The following is a 14591-nucleotide window of genomic DNA, read 5'->3' as shown; positions in this document are numbered from 1 at the left end:
CAGGTGAAAGGAAATATTGCACTTTCTGCTCTCCTATCTAAGGTGACGGGGGTTCCAGAAGAACCTTTCAAGATTATCAGGAACATCAGGGTGAGGGCCATTTAACCTAACGGGTACCACGTGGAGACGGCGGGGTCTCCAGGGGGTGCAAGCGCTGCTGGCCCCGCCGGGCCCTCCTCTTCAGCAGTCCCGGCGGCTGCGCCCCCCGTGCCGTGTCCTGCTCACAGTGGCCGCAGCCTGGCCCGGGGGCTGGAGGGCCGTTCCAGGGCTATCCCTAAGCCCCTGCCCTGCGGACGCGACAGGCACAGGGGCGTGCGGACGCGACAGGCACAGGGGCGTGCGGCCGCCCTCTGAGCTCCCGCACCCACGCACAGGCAGGCTCGAGACTTCTACACCTAAAGTCTATGGGAATGTGGACTTCAGCTTGGGACCATTGGGACTTGGTCGTTTAACTTTTCCCAAAAACTTTACCTCCAGAACTAAGTTCTCCCACACGTGGCCCGCCCGTCACGGGGCCGCGGCCCGTCAGGAGTTGTCCACCACCTGGTGGGGCAGTGTAACGGAGGAGCCATTGGGGAAGGCGGCCGGCCTATCTTTCCCCTTTAGGAAAAAGGTCAGCAGCTCCCCCTTCCCTTTCACAAAGATGGGGCCTCGCCTCACAAAGCGAAAGCCATACTCTCGGAGGATGACCTGCGTCTCTTCCACCACCTGCGCAGGAGAACAGAGCCGGGGGTTAGGCGGGAGCCCAGGCCACTCTGGGCAGAGGACTTCAGGTGGTCAGAGCCGAGAATGGATCCAGACACACTAGCACTTCAGTGACACATGGGTCCCAGTCAGCCACAGAGCCCAGGGTGACAGGTTCAGAGCTCTCAAAGAGGGACAGACCTAGCTAAGCAAGGTCAGGGCTGCTTGGTACTTGTCAGAAAGTTCACACAAGGGGGCTGGTTCTTAGACCCAGAACTTAGGCCCTACGGAGCAGAAGCGGGCTGCAGGCTGCGAGCTTTTCTCCAGGTGACGGCCCTCGACCTCCCCGCCCCGGCCAGTAGCAGGACAGTGCTCATGGCACAGCCTGTGCTCTTCTTTCTGCATCTGCCTGGGAGCATGCGCTCTGCTCTGCTGCTGAACTTACCTGAATGTTGCCCATGACCCCCGTGGACTCCATCCTGCTGGCCACGTTGACTGTGTTGCCCCAGATGTCGTAGTGGGGCTTCCGAGCTCCAATGACTCCAGCCAGCACCCCGCCTTTGTTCATGCCTAGAGCAGAGGCACCAAATTCAGCACTGCCACGCACCAAACCTTCCAAAGGCGCCCCCCCCCCCCGAATGTCACCCAACCTCTGCTCTTGATGACAACATCCACATTCCTCATTAAAAGTGGTCTCTAAGCTACTGAGAAGGAAACACTCCACTCCTGTCTTCCGTGTATCCTGTCCTCACCAAGTCCTTGGCAAACGTTCACTATGTCTAGCAGCCACCACCTTTGTAACACCAAGTCCTTCACGTTTCTGTGACCACACTCCGCGGTAAGGGGGAGCAGGTGACAGCAACTCCTTCGAAGGACTGGCTGCTCTGAGAAGCGGGGCCCTCCGCAGGCAGAAACCTCCGTGGGAAGTTCAGCTGCTGCCTGGCTTCCCGGGCTGGCTGGGCGGTCTTGGGCAGTAGGGACAGGCCTACCCGGCCCCGTCCTCGGCTGATCAGTGTGTGTGAGGCCCTCCCCACCCAGCTGCTCCCAGCATGCCCCGGCCTCTGGTCCTCCCTGTTGATCTGCCAAGCAGAGGTGGGGGCCCTCACCTATGCGCAGCATGAAGTTGTTGAAGGACTGGTTGTTGATGTTGGTGAGTGTGTCCTTCATGGCCAGGGCGAAGTCAGCCAGGTCGGCCAGGTGCTGCCAGCGCTCCTTGTCTGACTTCTCCTCCTGTGGCAAGGGTGGCAAGAGCGTCAGGAGCACCCGGCTCCCTGCACGCCGTGGCTCCTCTCCTCCCCCACAATTGTGACAGGTCATACGGCCCCCTGGGGCAAAGGTCTAGGGCTAGCTGTCACCACCCAGAGCCTGGTCTCCAGCTGTGCGTGTGGCTGTCCTTATTTGCATTCCTCAAGGAGATGAGAAGCATTTGGGGGCAATGCTTCCTTGGCCTTGTCTGAATAGTGGAGGCGGCACAAATACTGGCATCATGGGACAACTGTATGACAATAGTTTAGAAACACCCAGTGGCACCAGGGCCCACGCTCGTTTCCTGGAGAGTAAAGCAGGCTCATGGGTCTGCATCATCATGGCAAAAGAACAGGTCCGAGCAGCCAGTGAGCTCTCCCTTATTTCGGAACTACACAGGTTCCTAGGAAAGAACAGTGCCAGCGCACACAAATCATCTCAGGCCTACACTGGTGCGGTAATGGAGGCATGGCTCCTGTGTGTTCTGGTTCTCTGCCCCTCTGTGCTGCGTGTGCTGCTGGTGTGAACAACACTAGGAACAACATTTAGGATTTTCTCCAGACCCCCAGGCAAAACCACATCTTCTGGTGAGCCACTTGAGTTTGCTTGCCAGCTACCTATCCAGGTCAGTTACCTTGCTGGAGCTGGTAAAGCCATTGGTGTTGACATCGGGGGTGACTCCTGAAGCCGCCATGTAGGTGCTACCAATGGTTTTGATCTTGGTGATGACACGGAATTTGGGATTGTCCAGCAGCTGAAGCCAGGGTTATTGAGGAGAGAATGATCAGAATGGAGGGAGGTGAATAAGCCACCCAACAGCCGTGTCAGTTTGCAAGGGTCTCCCACTGCCCCCGAGAGCCTTTCCTGTAACAGCTTAAATCACTCCACACCGTGTGTGCTACATGATCCTCAGCTGAGAAAAGCCTCGACACAGAACTGCCAGTGGCTCCTGAGGTAAATGGGAATATTTGCAAAAGTATTTTTTCTTTCTAAGTGTTACATATTTGCTGAGATTGAGGGCAGGAAAAATGGAGGCCTCTCAGGGTCCTGTTTGGCCCATGTTTATCCTATGAATTTGCAGGTTTCCCAGCTCCCAGCTCCACCCTCAGACCCAGCAGGTGTTCATATATGGTGATAAGAAATTCATTTGGGAAAGGCAGCCAGTCCAAATTTTTTTCCCTAGTGCTACTACTGGGGCTTGAACTCGGGGCTTGGGGCACTGTTTTCACTCAAGGCTAGTGCTCCACCACTTTGAGCCGCAGTGCAACTTTAGACTTTTCTGCCTGGGCTGGCTTCAAACTGTGATCCCCAGATTTCCTGAGTAGCTAGGATTACAGGAGTGAGCCGCGAGCACCCGTCTTCTTGTTTGGCGTTGTCACACAAGGTCAAGCGATGCCTCCAGTTCCAGCTTTTTTTCTGGTTAACTGGAAGTAGGACTCCCACAGATTTGGCTTCAGTGCTCCTCTTAGCCTCCTGAATAGCTAGGATTTACAGGAATGAGACACCTGAGCCCAGCGAATTCTCATTTCTTTTTAACCTCTGCAGATATCTTGGGATGTAATGGTGGGGTGGGGGGTGGGGGCGCTGCTAGCTTTGAAAGAAGGGGACAGAAAAGCACTCACCGAGTCAAAATCAGAAATGATCTCATTGAGGAATCGCAGACATTCAATGCCACCATTGTTAATGCTCTCCTCAGTGTAGAAGTCAGCAAAGTTAGGCAGGGAAGCGAACATGACTCCAATCTCATCATAAGACTGGCTGTACAGCTCCTAAAAAAGAGGCAGGGCCCCAGCACTTGAAGGACAGCTGCCTGATGGGAGTGTATCTGTCCTCCCCATATTCAATGTGTACACTCAGATTTTGGGGCCTAGATGTCTTTCAGGTTAACCTAACTGAATAATTAGACACCAGCTCGCCCCCACTTTGAATAAAGTGACTTGTAGCCCCTGAATCAGGACAGCTGGGCAAAGACAGTTCAGTAGAGCTGGGAACTACCCGGTTTTTCTTTCTTTTCTTTCTTTTTATTTTTGTGGCCAGTCCTGGGGCTTGGACTCAGGGCCTGAGCACTGTCCCTGGCTTCTTTTTGCTCAAGGCTAGCACTCTGCCACTTGAGCCACAGCGCCACTTCTGGCCATTTTCTATATATATGGTGCTGGGGAATTGAACCCAGGGCTTCATGTATATGAGGCAAGCACTCTTGCCACTAGGACATATTCCCAGCCCAACCACCTGGTTTTGAGGCAGTCACATTGACAGAGGGGAGGCCATGAGGAGGCCTCATCTGAAGCAGGGCTCATAGAGGGCCCCGCATGGGCAGTGGCTGCACAACCATTTTCCAGAGGCCGGGAGAATCCTCTTGCTAACATTGCTGCTGGTTAGAACCAGCCCTCCCTGGGCCCCAGCCTTATTTCAGAAGAAAACCTGGGTCCACCCGCAACCCCCTGGCAGGAGGAACAGGTGAAAACAAAGGGCTCCCACACCCCACCTCGTCTCTCTTCTTGGACCCCAGGAAATGGCGTGCCACATGCTCAGGCAACATGTTGGTGACCAAGGCCTCGTTCCAGCGCCGCATCTCGTAGACACGTTCCTTCTGGTCATGGACCTCAATTTTCCACAAGAACAGTGTGCGCGCTAGTTTTTCCACCTACACAGGTAAGGGCACAGATAAGATGACTGATGGAATGAACGATGGACAGGAACTGGGGAGACTGGAAGAAAGATGGCTGAATGGCAAGGAAAGGAAGACCCTGGGAGGACTCTTCAAGTGCAGTGAGCGCCCCAGCCCGTTTACATCCAGCAGGCCTTGGTGTACATGAGGCCTCCTGGGACCTAATGTGAGCTGCAGGTCTGGGGAAGGAAAGAGGCAGAGGGATCTCGTAGCTCCAACGGGGTCTCCATTTCCTGCGGCTCCTTGTAGCTGGCTGATCAATGGCTCGGGAAAGCTGTGCTTCCCCAAGCCTTCCACTGGGGGGCACCCGAGCTAACATCAAGGTTTATGTGGGGATTTCCAGTGCATTTCCTCCCTTTTACTTTTTTTTTTTTTTTTTTTTTTTCCTTCTGTGCTGGTCCTGAGGCTTGAACCCGGGGCCTCAAACCCTCCCTTGATTTTTTTTTCACTCAAGGCTGGCACTTTGCCACACTTGAGCCACATTCCACTTCCATCTTTTTGCTAGTTAATTGGAAATAAGAGTCTTCGATTACCCAGGCTGGCTCCAAACCTGGATCCTCAGATCTTAGCCTCCTGAGGAGAGAGAGACACCAGCACCCAGACTCTTCCTTTTAACCAGAAAAAACTTTCCATCTGCTCCTTTCCCCTTCACTCCTGATTCTATACCAGTGCCTTAGTGACACTCCATTAAAGGTGTGGAGGCCATGAGCCCTGGCCCAGGGAAAGACTATCCAGGCTTCCCTCCCCCTCCCTCATCCCTCCTCCTTCTGCCCCCCTCCACATGTACACTGGTACTCGTGTCTGAACTCAGGACTTTTTCACTCACAGCTGGCACTTTAGCCCTTGAGCCATTTCTCCAGTCTGGCATGCTTGCTAGTGAATTGGAGATGGAATCTCATGGACTTTTCTGCATAGGCTAGCTCTGAACTGCCATCCTCCAGGTCCCAGCCTCCTGAGTAGCATGGTCCACCGTTGCCTGGCTATCCCCGCTTTTACGCCAGCACTCCACGTTCCCCCATCACCCCTCCTTCCACCTCCTGAAGCCAGACGGGGAGGGGCACTGGTTGCCTTGTATGGCTGAGGAAGAAGGCATGGGGCCACCAGGGTCACATGCCATGTTCAGTAAAGGAACTCACATCCCTTCGGGACTCAGGGCTCTTGGGTCCTGGGTCTGTTTCTTGGGAGGCTGTGGTGGGGGAGGGGAGGCACGGAGGAGAGGAAGGGGGGTGACACTCACGTGGCGGGAAAAGTAGTAAAAGCTCAGCATCATGATGACCATCATGACTGTCATGGAGTACTTAGAAGGCACCAGGGGCAGCCTGCTGGACAGACAAGAACAAGCTAAATGGGCACCATGCTGCCTTCATGAAGGACACCAGGCTCTCCTGACTGGCCTGTGCCATTTCCTGTCACCTTCCGCACCACCTCTTCCCATTAAGACTACACTCCAGGACAGCGGGGCTTTCTTAGGCCATTGGGCTCCTAACAGCTGGCCAGTCCCCGTCTCTGCTGGGGTGAGGGGAGAAATGTTTCCTATCAGGGCTGCTCACAGGTGCTTAATAACTACTGCAGCCCGGGGCTGATCCCAGAAGTAGCTACAACCGTGTAGGATTCTGGGGAAGGGAGAGACGGGGGTCCATAGGGATGGGAGCAGGGCACAAGCTCAATGGCCCCTTAGAGCTTCCAGACATAGTTGTGTGTGGAGTTAAAGTTTGTTTCTATTACTGTCTTACATTCTACCATATGAAAATGCCACCATTTACATATTCATTTGCTGATGTCATTTGGGTCACTTCCATTTGGTTTTTGTGTGTGGATTACAAATAGTGTTACTATCGACATCCTTTCATATATACATGTGCACGAACATGCACACAGAGATGTACAGGAATTACTAAGTTACAAGTTTTCCTTCCTTCCTTTCCTGTGACTCTAGTTTGAACGCAGAGCTTCACATTTGCTAGGAAGCAGCTCTATCACTTGAGCCGTGCCTGCAGCTCTTGTTTTGCTTTATTTTTCACAGAGGGTCTCATGTCTTTCCAGGGCTGGTCTTGGTCCATAACCTCCATCCTTCTACCTACGCCTGCTGCCTGGCCGGGATGTGCTCCCCACTGCCGGGATTACTGGTCTAGTTACAGCTTGACTAAATCAACTGCCAGCTGTTTTCCAGTCGTCACCAGGAACGTGTGAGTCATGAACTTGACACCAGATCTAAGATTTTTGTCCAACAAGTTTGCAGTGGTGTTTTGATATGGTTTTAACTTGTGCTCTCTTGATTATTTGAATGCCTTTAATTTAATAGTGGTCATTTAGACCACATATTGTGAAGGGACTAGTCAGGTCTTTTATTCAACCTCCAAGAAGTAATCTTTGCCTAACTTACTTGGAGATTATGGTTTTATTGGTCGTGGGGCTTGAACTCAGGGCCTGGGCGCTGTCACTGAGCTCTTTTGCTCAAGGCTAGGGCTCTACCACTTTGAGCCACAGCGCCACTTCTTGTTTTATGGTGATTAACTAGAGATAAGAGTCTCACAGATTTTTCTGCCCCAGCTGACTATGAACCCCAATCCTCAGATCTCAGCCTTCTGAGTGGCTAGGATGACAGGTGTGAACCACTGGCTCCCAACTTGAAGATCTTTTCAGCTGACTGAATCTTAGAAATCTAGGGGGCTGGGAATATGGCCTAGTGGTAAAGTGCTCATCTCGAATCTTAGAAAGCTAAAACTTCCAAGAGAAAAGGGACCTAAGAGAACTTCACACCCTCCTCAAGAGCTGACGCAGACTCAGAAGATGGAGCTGCCCCGGCGGCCGAAGCCAGGTCTTCCTGGACCTTTCCTCTCACTTTCCCGCCGCGCCTGTCCCGCCCATCCCACTGCCACCCCTGGCTGCCGCCTTCAGCGGCCTCTTCAGCACACCCCTACCCGGCTCTCCGAGCTGCACGGGCTTCAGTGTAGGGCCTGCTGTTCCGGCCTCTTCAGCACACCCCTACCCGGCTCTCCGAGCTGCACGGGCTTCAGTGTAGGGCCTGCTGTTCCGGTCCATACGAGACTCACCCCGCCTCTTCCCCAGTCCTACAGAAACCCACGCCGACCCCCTGAACGTGTACACTTTTGATCACTACAGACCACATTGCACGCCCGGGGAAGGGTGAGGTCCGGGGGTGCTGGCCTGTTGGATTTCATGTATCTAGAAGCAGGGCTGAAATAACGACCCAGAGGGACACACAGCGGCTCTCACCTGTCCGTGCCATTGAGCCCGGCGGTGGACGATAACTGCATCTTCTCTAAGGCCACCATCGGGAAGCTGTGGAAGGGATAACCGCACCATCTGGCCACAGTTGGAGACAAGAGGCTGGTGCCCCGCCCAACATGGAGGTGTCCAGACCTTCCCCCCACCCTCAGATCGAAGTCAGCCAGTGATAGGTCTGGGGATCCATGAGCCCTGGGTCCCACACAAGCCTCAGGGAGGCCTGAGCAGAATGCTACAGCTCTAAAAGAGGGGCGCGGGGGTGAGAGGAAGGAAGACCCTGCAGACCCCAACCGGCTTCATCTTACTCGTGTTCCTGAAAGCGTTTGTGATCGTATTCATCAAAGACAGGGCACCAGGCGTAGAGGTTGATGGCGGCCACCGCCCCAGTGACGAGCAGCATGAGCGTGAGCTTCACCATGTGGCTGACCTGCACCAGCATGATGGTGGCGATGAGGGACAGCACGGCCACGTAGTTGTAATACTTGGGGTTCTCCAGGCAGCCGCCCTCCAGCACCATCACCGCCGTCCCATTGGAGGGTCCCATGTAGAACTGGAGGCAGCTAAGCTGGAGGCCGAGGCAGCCAGGGGGAGAAGGGGGAGAAGGGGGAGAGGACGTCAGAAAGGGCGAGGCCCTGCCATCCCGCCAGCCAGCTGCCTCCCCATGGCCCCAGAAACCCCAAGAGGGATGATCACACCACGGGGAGTGATGCTCAGAAAAGCTGCCTGAGTGTGTTAGTCCTGTCACAATTACACAGAAAACTGTCAGAGACTGGACTTGTGCAAGGCTGTGTCATTACCAGAAGCCTGGCCTCGCTAAGCTTTCAGCCCAACACACTCTTCCTGTCCCATTGCGACTGCAACAAGGGCTACGGGCCACCACTCCGCCTCTGAGTGACATCACCGTGCCCGAGCCGCCGCCCCCCCCCCCCCCCCGACAGGGCGGAGGGGGTCACCACCTTCTGGATCTGTCTGCTGGCTCCACTGCTGCAACGGGCAGTCAGCAGACAGCATATCCAGAACTCACACTTTCCGGGTAGCTTCTGCTCATCTGGTTTGGGGCAACGCCTTGGCATGTAATTCGGGCTCAGACATGATTGTCCTCCCCCTTCCTTTCCAGTCCCCATCATCCTTCAGACACCACCTTCAGATGTCTTACAGCGTTTCCACGCCCTGCGAAACCCTGGCCTGCAGACCTTGGACACAGCCTCCCAGGTCTAACGTAAGCGTTCCCAGGAGTCTCCTTGAACAGCAGGTGCCGTCAGCTCTAGAGCTTCTAGTCCCAAGCCCTTCCAGTCGAACTTCCGGTCCACCTTGGAGCCTACAGCCCTAGAGATGGGTGTGTGCGTGTGCGTGTGCATGTGTGTGTGTGTGTCTCCTACTATTGAAGACAGGCCCTTGCACTCTCCCTGAGCTATTTTGTTCAAAGCTGGTACTTTACCACTTGGACCACACCATCACTTGTGGCTCTTTTGCTGATTAATTGGAGAAAACAGTCTCATGGACTTTGCTGTCTAGGTTGGCTTCAAACAGGCACCCCAGAGCTCAGCCTCCTGAGTAGCTAGGATTACAAGCCACCTACAACCAGCTAGCTTTAGAGCTTTCTCATTTATACTACTGTCAAAGTAAGTCTCTATGCGGATTTTATTCCTGGGCTTAAACTTAAAGAAAATACAGTGAAAACAATGACATTATTTGTGACACCTAGTGGCTCTAAAGCAACAACCTCTGTTCTGCCCCTTTCACTAAGGAGCGCATCAAACTGCCCTTCCATGCAACCCCAACTTCTCCTTGAATTGAGAGAACAGAGGACAGAAGGCATCCATACACATATGGACTCTGTGATACTAGATCCCCAGCAACCACCTCTAGAGAGGTACCACGAGAGCCATATTCCTATAGCCGAACTCTCCAGCCCCTGTGGCTACCCGAAGCAGCCACATCAGGGAACATTCTAACGTGCAGAACACTGAGTATAGCACCCCCTGACCAAGGGGATGCTGGAGAGGCAAAACCCAGCCTGGTTGCTCTAGAGGTGAACAAAGCTTGATAGTTCCTTCATGGGACACTCCAACACCAGTACTGATGAAACCAGCCCAGGTGTGGAAGCATGGAATGGGGTTCTAGAAGAAAGAACTACAGGAAAACAAGTCCATAATGGTAGTCTCCTGCTCCGCTGGGGACAGAGAGCCAGTTCACCAAGAAGACGGGAACTTACCATGTCCACGACATTGGCCATGACCAGGATAAAGATGGCTAACATGGCCCAAGTGTTCCTGGCCCAGCGGGTCCGGTCTATCCAAGTTGAAAAGGCCACAAGCTTCTTAGGAAAGGCCTAGAACAAATGGGATTTCAAGGACATGGGTCTTGACAGCCCCATGACTGTTGATGGCTGTGGTTGTTCATACCCTAATCCTAAGAGCCTAACGATGGCACTCTGCCTGCAGGTCACTAGCAAGTGACAAAAGAGTCCAGCTGCGCCGTGGGCGGCCCGAGGCCTCCAGTCACCGCTCCTCGCACAGCAGACGGGCTGACCACCGTGGGAAGCCCACTCCCCACTCCCAGAGGCAAGGCCAGGGCTGGGAACGAAGCTCACAGCTGGTCACTTCCGGGTCATTTCCCCCAACCCTACCTGGACCAGGACACCTAAATCTCCCACCCAGCCTGGCAAGGTACCTGTCAGACTACCTTTCCCCAAACACCGCTGTTCCCTTGTCATTCCGATCAATACCAAACAAAAGCAACACCAGGTCCCTGCGGGAGAGAATCTTAATCCTTTTGATGTGGCTTTTAATAAAGGTCCTTGACCAGCACAGCCGACCCCTGGCACTGGGCCTCCCCAGCCTTCCAGGAAGCCTGACGGTGGTACTCTACGGTCCCCAGGGCCGCCAAGCCCACCGCACCGTGGGTGCAGATGGGGAAGGGCGAATGGATGGGTACGCGGCTGAGCAGCCACACACAAGAGCCTGTCAGGCTTCTGGGCCCAACAGAAAACTGCCTCTTACCCGAGGAAAGATGGCAGCCAGCGAGCAGATGGTCAGGATGAGGAGCAGAATCTCCCCAACCACAAACGTCACGTAGTTGGTCATCAGCCTGCGGGAGAGAGAAGATGGCTGGAGTCGCGTCAAGGGGCCAGCACGGCACAAGCCTGGGCCTGGGAAGTCCCATGAGCCACCAGGGACTTGGTGCCGCTGGGAACGAGACGAGGGGCCCTGGCCGGAGGGTCCTCCGTGCGGGGCCTGGGAACATGGGCAGGGACTGTCCACGGGGACCCTTCTCAGAAGAGAGGGTCAGAGATGCCCTGGAAACAGCACTGTCAAGAAGTTCTCAGGAGCGAATGTCTGCCATGGCTGGAAGGAAAACACGGTGCGGAGTGGGTGCAGACGTCCTGTGGGGCGCTGCCAAGTTAGCCTGGCCGCCCCGAGCCGTGGCCAACACATTCCTTCCCCATCTGACCCATGCCGTCCCCCCTCCTCACCGGCTCCCATGCCAATCCGCCCTTCCATAGGGAAGGACGCACCTGCCAAGAGCTAAATCAGGCTCTGAGTGAAGTTAACTCTTACCCCTCCTTGACACATTTCCTCACTTGGCTTTCAAGATCTTTTCAGTCCCTGCTGGTTTTTCCTCTGTGTGTGTGTGTGTGTGTGTGTGTGTGTGTGTGTGCGCGTGTGTGCGCGCGTGCGCACACATGCCCTATACTGGGGCTTGAACTCAGGACCTCAAGCTCTCTCAGCTATTTCACTCAAAGCTGGTGCTCTGCCACTTGAGTCACACTTCCATTTCTTGGTTTTGCTAGTTAACTGAGGATTTTAAAAAGAAATCTCAGGGGGCTGGGGATATGGCCTAGTGGCAAGAGCGCTTGCCTCGTATACATGAAGCCCTGGGTTCAATTCCCCAGCACCACATATACAGAAAATGGCCAGAAGTGGCGCTGTGGCTCAAGTGGCAGAGTGCTAGCCTTGAGCAAAAAGAAGCCAGGGACAGTGCTCAAGCCCTGAGTGCAAGGCCCAGGACTGGCAAAAAAAAAAAAAAAAAGAAATCTCAGATTTGTCTAGCTACATTGGTCCTGAATAGTAATCCTCAGATCTCGGCCTCCTGAGTAGCAAGGATAATAGGCGTGAACAACAGACTTCTGGCCCCGCTGCTGCTTTCTAGATATACACCGCTGTGTCCTGGCTCAGGACTTGACCCCTTCTCCATCTGCTCGTCCTCTAGCATGGGGGTCCCAAGCCAATCTCATGATCTCATGCTCTCGATGGGCTCTGTTTGGGTACAACTCCCAAGTTTGCATCTCCAGCTTCTTCCTCTCTCAAGCCCAGTTCGGCATCTCAAACTGAACAAGGCCCAAAATAAACTGCTCATCGCTGTCTCTCCAATGCGCCTTTTCCTATGCCCTCTGTCTTGGTGAATGACAACTCTGCCTTGCCAACTGTTCCAATCAAAAGCCTTGGAGACACTCTAGACTCTACCTCCCTCCCAAACCATCTCAGTGATTTCTTTTTTTTGGCCAGCGCTGGGGCTTGATCTCAGAGCCTGAGCACTGTCCCTGGCTTCTCTTTTGCTCAAGGCTAGCACTCTGCCACTTGAGCCACAGCGCCACTTCTGGTTTTTCTATTTATGTGGTACTGAGGAATGGAACCCAGAGCTTCATGCATGCTAGGCAAGTACTCTACCACTAAGCCACATTCCCAAATCCTCTCAATGAATTCTGTCAGTTGCCTCGAGAATATATTCAGAAAACAGCCGTCTGCCATCTTCTCTAACGGCTCAAATCACTGTGTGGACTACCTGGGTCTCTGTCATTGTCCTGTGCCTACCTTGCTGCTGGCTCCACACTAAGCTGTGTTCTTCACGTCACAGGGGGAGCCCAGCAAGGACCTCCACTTGCCACCTTCCAGTGGCCTCGTGTGGGGTGTGGGTGCTGTTCCCTGCCAGTCTCTAAGGTCCTGACTCCTTCCTCACCTCCTCATTCCCTGTCACGCCTGGCTCCCGGGCCTGGGCCCTGCTGCCCTGGCACCTATGCTTGAGTCGGGGGTCCCCAGAGAGCAGAGGGCCTGCTTCTCCCTCCTCACCCAGCTCTGCTCTCACCACCTTACAAGTACAGAGGAAACAGAGCTCCCCACCAGCGTTCTCAACCACAGTACCTACTACCCTTATTTAAACACGCCTGCCCATCCTCCTCTAGGAATCTACATTCCACGCGAGCAGGATGGCAATATTTGCTAAGTAAGTGCCTTGGACCGTACCCCCATTGTGAGAGTTGGGTGTAGTGGTGTCAGGGTCTTCACATGTGAGGGGAGCAAACTGGTGCTCTGGGGGGCTTTCTGCGCCCCCTCATCCACAACCTAAGATGGAGAACCTCAGACCAAGGCTCTCTACAGCACCCAGATCCTCGCGGGACCCCAAGGGTGCCGCCGCCCGGCTCTGCTGGGAGGGCAGCTGTCACCCCTGCAGAACTGGGCAGCCCCTGGGCCCCGAGGGGACCTGCTAGGCAGGTCTTTAGTTTGAGCCCAGACCTCTAAAATCTGCTTTTCTTGAGGTGCTCCAGGAAAGGCAGGGCAGGTTGGCCTTGGTGGCTAAGCTCACGGCGGCGTTCCCTTAGCTCTAGAATCCTCTAGTACCCACGTGGCCAGGGCCGCCGGCCTCTTGGAGCCATCTGTCCCCCCCGCCCCCCCCCCCCTAGCTTTCCTGGCCCTCCGGAGATGCCTGCTCTGGCATGCTACCGTGCAACCCGGGGGAAGGGGACAAGGAAGCAGAAGTGAGGCCTGCGCGTCCCCCTCACCAGGGGTCGATGAGGATCTCCACCAGGGCGGTGCACAGCAGGACCACGCAGGAGCAGCTGAAGGCGGCCCCGCTCTGCTTCTCCTTCTCCACCGAGTAGCGGGTCTCCATCTCCGGGTCCATGAAGCGCATGGTCAGGAGGAAGGTGTTTCTCTTCTTCACTCTGTGTGGAAGCGGCGCCATGAGCAGCCCCCCAACCCGTGCCACCCCAGCAGGGCTCTGTCCCCCAGGGCCCGGCGCCCCCCCCCCACCCCGCGGCCACTTACACCTGCGCCGACTCGCGCTCCAGCAGCGCCTCGTTGAGCAGCTGGTTGAGCTCGTGCTCATCCTCAGACGCGTCCACCACGCGGTCCGCCAGGTCCTGGAGGCGCAGCCTGCGGCGGGGGTTGGGGAACGAGGGGTTGTCGGCCTGCAAGCCAGGAAGGGAGGCACGGTCAGTGGGGTACACAGTGGGCCAGGGCGTGAGACAGGACAGAAGAGGCCACGCTTCCGCCGACCCAGCTCTTTCGCTCTAAACCCTCAGGCCTAAGGGAGCAGCCGAGCGACGTCTATCAGAGAAGAAGACGGGAGCAGGAAGCCAGGGAGAGGAGCCGGTGGGCTAACGGGAAGGGTGGCAGTGCTGCCATTGCTTTTTTGGTTTTGGTTTTTGTTTTTTGGCCTGGCATACATTAAAAAAAAAAAAAAAGGAAGCATCAACTCCAAAACTGTGATTCCATACTGGGGGACCCCATAGCTGGGGGTCCAATGGCAACCGGGCTGGGCTGTCCACACCATGGGGACAGGTCCAAGCGCACATCTGGAGCAGAGACATCCTGTCTCCACTACCGCGGGCCGAGTGTGGCCCGGGATAACCCGGGGTCTCTGTAAGCAGAAGCGACGGCCTGTGGGCACTCAGAGCACCTGTTCCTGGCTCATGGTTAGGACGCAGCAGGCACAGGCTGCTGAAGCATCTCTGTGTGCTCAGTCG

At 55.1% G+C, this 14591-nt stretch overlaps 1 protein-coding gene across 2 annotated transcripts in view; it reads right to left on the bottom strand.

Annotated features, from left to right (window-relative positions):
• Positions 1 to 319: 319 nt before the first annotated feature.
• Adcy3 (adenylate cyclase 3) overlaps positions 320 to 14591 on the bottom strand; it is a 74721-nt gene continuing 60449 nt past the window's right edge. The window contains exons 9-21 of one of the 2 annotated variants that reach the window (XM_048353306.1): positions 13891 to 14033; positions 13626 to 13787; positions 10849 to 10936; positions 10062 to 10178; positions 8152 to 8411; positions 7835 to 7900; positions 5835 to 5919; positions 4415 to 4573; positions 3552 to 3698; positions 2564 to 2683; positions 1791 to 1914; positions 1130 to 1254; positions 320 to 708 (exon numbers count right to left, since the gene is read on the bottom strand). In XM_048353306.1, the coding sequence (XP_048209263.1) occupies positions 526 to 708; positions 1130 to 1254; positions 1791 to 1914; positions 2564 to 2683; positions 3552 to 3698; positions 4415 to 4573; positions 5835 to 5919; positions 7835 to 7900; positions 8152 to 8411; positions 10062 to 10178; positions 10849 to 10936; positions 13626 to 13787; positions 13891 to 14033 (1779 nt within the window). In that variant the 3' untranslated portion in view covers positions 320 to 525. The remainder of the gene's footprint in view (positions 709 to 1129; positions 1255 to 1790; positions 1915 to 2563; positions 2684 to 3551; positions 3699 to 4414; positions 4574 to 5834; positions 5920 to 7834; positions 7901 to 8151; positions 8412 to 10061; positions 10179 to 10848; positions 10937 to 13625; positions 13788 to 13890; positions 14034 to 14591) is intronic. The other variant, XM_048353307.1, reaches the window with a different exon arrangement.

This window comes from Perognathus longimembris, chromosome 8 (genome assembly GCF_023159225.1).
Source record: "Perognathus longimembris pacificus isolate PPM17 chromosome 8, ASM2315922v1, whole genome shotgun sequence".
NCBI classification, from domain to species: domain Eukaryota; kingdom Metazoa; phylum Chordata; class Mammalia; order Rodentia; family Heteromyidae; genus Perognathus; species Perognathus longimembris.
Note: the sequence above shows the minus strand (reverse complement) of the source record. Positions and strands in the feature narration are given on the sequence as shown.